Source organism: Zingiber officinale, chromosome 1A (assembly GCF_018446385.1).
Source record: "Zingiber officinale cultivar Zhangliang chromosome 1A, Zo_v1.1, whole genome shotgun sequence".
Lineage (NCBI taxonomy): Eukaryota > Viridiplantae > Streptophyta > Magnoliopsida > Zingiberales > Zingiberaceae > Zingiber > Zingiber officinale.
Window position 1 is genome coordinate 95,158,378 of NC_055987.1, and position 2,576 is coordinate 95,160,953.

The following is a 2,576-nucleotide window of genomic DNA, read 5'->3' on the forward strand; positions in this document are numbered from 1 at the left end:
CTGCTTCATTCTTCTTACGCCTTTCATTTCCCTAATCTCACCACTTTTCACCTTCAAATGCCTAGTTTTCTGAGTTAAAACATCCACTGTTCTAATCTGTCAAACAAAAGTATCATTTGGTCTACTTAACTACAGCAAAGAACAAAAACAGAAGAATAATACATGCAGTTAATAATACATTGCTGATGTAGTTTCTCTCAATACAACTCAAGGAGAAGGCTGAATTTAACTTACCAAGAAGATTCAAGAAGAATAATACATGCAGTTAATAATGCATTGCTGATGTAGTTTCTGTCAATACAACTCAAGGAGAAGACTGAATTTGACTTACCAAGAAGATTCAAGATACAACTTGTGTCAAAACTTAAGAAAAATCTGTGTCAAAATTTGAGGAAGAGAATCCCACCTTGAACAATCAAATTGAGTTGAAATCAATGTTGAGCAAGTTCACGTTTGGAGACTACCTCAAGAATACATTCAAACTTTATAAATACTAAAATTCTATAACCATCTTCCAGTATTGACCCAATTACCACTTTAAATTAATTATATTAGCTAACATGCATTGTCAATTAAAATATCAAGACCGAGATTTTAGGTGGCTTTGGCTATCTGAAACAACACCCTTGAACAAGTTTAAATAAGCATATGATTATTCCTACTGCCAGTGTGTATATATTTATGTATGAGCACTGATGAGCTTACATTGCACTAGACGTGCAATTTTGAGATACAAGATCATGCACTGTAGCCATGGATAAAGGGACTCCACTTAGCTGAGTTGTAGCTTCCACAAACATTACCACAAGCTTCTTCCATCGCATCCTTCGAGACACCCTCATTACATATGTTTGCGAAAGCTCGCATATACTTCATGACATATTGAGTGAGCGATCCATAATGCGACTCGAATGCTTGGACCTAAGGGTTTTTGTTAACACATGGTCATGTTTAATAAAATAGATTGTGAAGATGAATACGCTATAGCACAATATTTACCAATGTTTTCAAGCAAACCCAATCATCAACCAGAGCCTGACCAGATGGCCTCACAGTTTTGAGGACTGAAGGTGCAACAACCGATCCAAAAATTAGATTGCCGATGAGTTCGATGCTATTGTCAAGGTGTGCTCTGTGCATCATCATCTCAGTGATCTCCAAGAGAATTTCCTTCTTTTTGTTTGACCCTTCCTCTAATCTTCCATACTGAAAGCAAACACTAGGTTGTTAAGATATAAGAACAATGCAAGGGGTTAAAAAGGTGCTCCAAAACAGAATCTGCAGTGTTGAAAGATGGAAACTGCATGAAAAGATCGACAAATGGGTCTAAACAGTTGAAAGACAATACTGATAGTTAAAACCAATTGAAACTGCCATGTTTCCTACTTACATATGAAAAGTGGACACTCTGAGAGCAGCGGAACATTGTCATACATGAATAGCATGCCACGATCCTCCTCCCAAGCATGAGTCTTACCGACCAGAGTATCAACAAGAGCTGCAACAACAAAGAATTTAATTATTATACATGGAACGAGAGACTTTAAAATGCTTTATCACTTTATCAGTCCAATGTAAAGTTAGTTGTGGTGTAGATAATTTAGAATTATTAGCACCACTCAGCTAACAGAACAATCTAAAAAAACCCATAAATTAGCATTCAAATGACATACATGCTAACATAAACTTTTAGGCTCAGGGTTGAAAAGTTTCAAATTGATTCTCGTGTTAATATGACAAGTTTGTTAGCTAGAGCCCTAGAGCCAATCATTTGATTATTATATTTTAGACTTGTTGTATCATATTCTATATAAATAAAGGCATTTGGTTTTTGGTTATTATACTTGTATTGGTGCCAAATAAACTAAGTATAATAACGTCCTTGAGTAGAAGGTTCTTACCTATATCAATCGATTGGTTGAATCGATAGTGAGATGATATAGGGAACACTACTCTTAATCATTCCTAGTCGAGTATTAACATTCAGGGACAATGTTAATGCAATAAGACTAGCATGTAGGTCATCTCGATGACTCGATCTCACAAGTCATGGATATGGAGATATCAAGTTGACACATGGGTATGCATTGGAGAATGTATACTGAATGACCCGCCATGAGAAAGTATCATGGATCGTTATATGAGTGTCATATACTTTCTCATGTGGCTATTAGTATGACTACTAGTCCTTAGACCTGAAGTCACCATGGTTCCTTACATAAGGAGTTATGTACTTTGGTTTCGTCAAACGTCACCCGTAATTGGGTGGACTATAAAGACGATTACTGGGTATGTAACAAATTATGCGGAGGGATGTGAGTGATGTAGATGGGATCTATCCCTCCTATATGACGGGAGAGACATCGATATTCTTGATAGAGTGAGACCACGAAGTGCATGGCCATGCACAAATGAGTCAATATAAGATATTGAGCTCATTTGATTTAGTGAGTCTACTTGGAGTTCAAGATTTAGATTGATCAGAGGATGACACGGTCTATGCCTCACATTGATCAATCTAGATGTCTAGGATAGAAGGACACTTGTCATATATTGTGAGGATTCACAATTAGTAG

General features: G+C 36.6%; 1 protein-coding gene across 1 annotated transcript; it reads right to left on the reverse strand.

Annotated features, from left to right (window-relative positions):
- Positions 1 to 738: 738 nt before the first annotated feature.
- Positions 739 to 1,377, reverse strand: LOC122000387 (vacuolar-processing enzyme-like). Its single transcript, XM_042554802.1, has 4 exons — positions 1,372 to 1,377; positions 1,274 to 1,300; positions 1,018 to 1,206; positions 739 to 921 (listed from the first exon to the last, which is right to left on the reverse strand). The coding sequence occupies exons 1-4, from the start codon at positions 1,375 to 1,377 to the stop codon at positions 739 to 741; spliced, it is 405 nt and encodes a 134-aa protein (XP_042410736.1).
- Positions 1,378 to 2,576: the final 1,199 nt, after the last annotated feature.

What these genes read in the sequence shown, in the direction of transcription:
- LOC122000387 (XM_042554802.1), bottom strand. An exon ending in CTTTCAACACTGCAGATTCT is followed by an intron (nt 1,207 to 1,273) that starts GTTTTGGAGCAC and finishes GTTTGCTTTCAG; the next exon opens with TATGGAAGATTAGAGGAAGG. An exon ending in AGGCTCTGGTTGATGATTGG is followed by an intron (nt 922 to 1,017) that starts GTTTGCTTGAAA and finishes AAAAACCCTTAG; the next exon opens with GTCCAAGCATTCGAGTCGCA.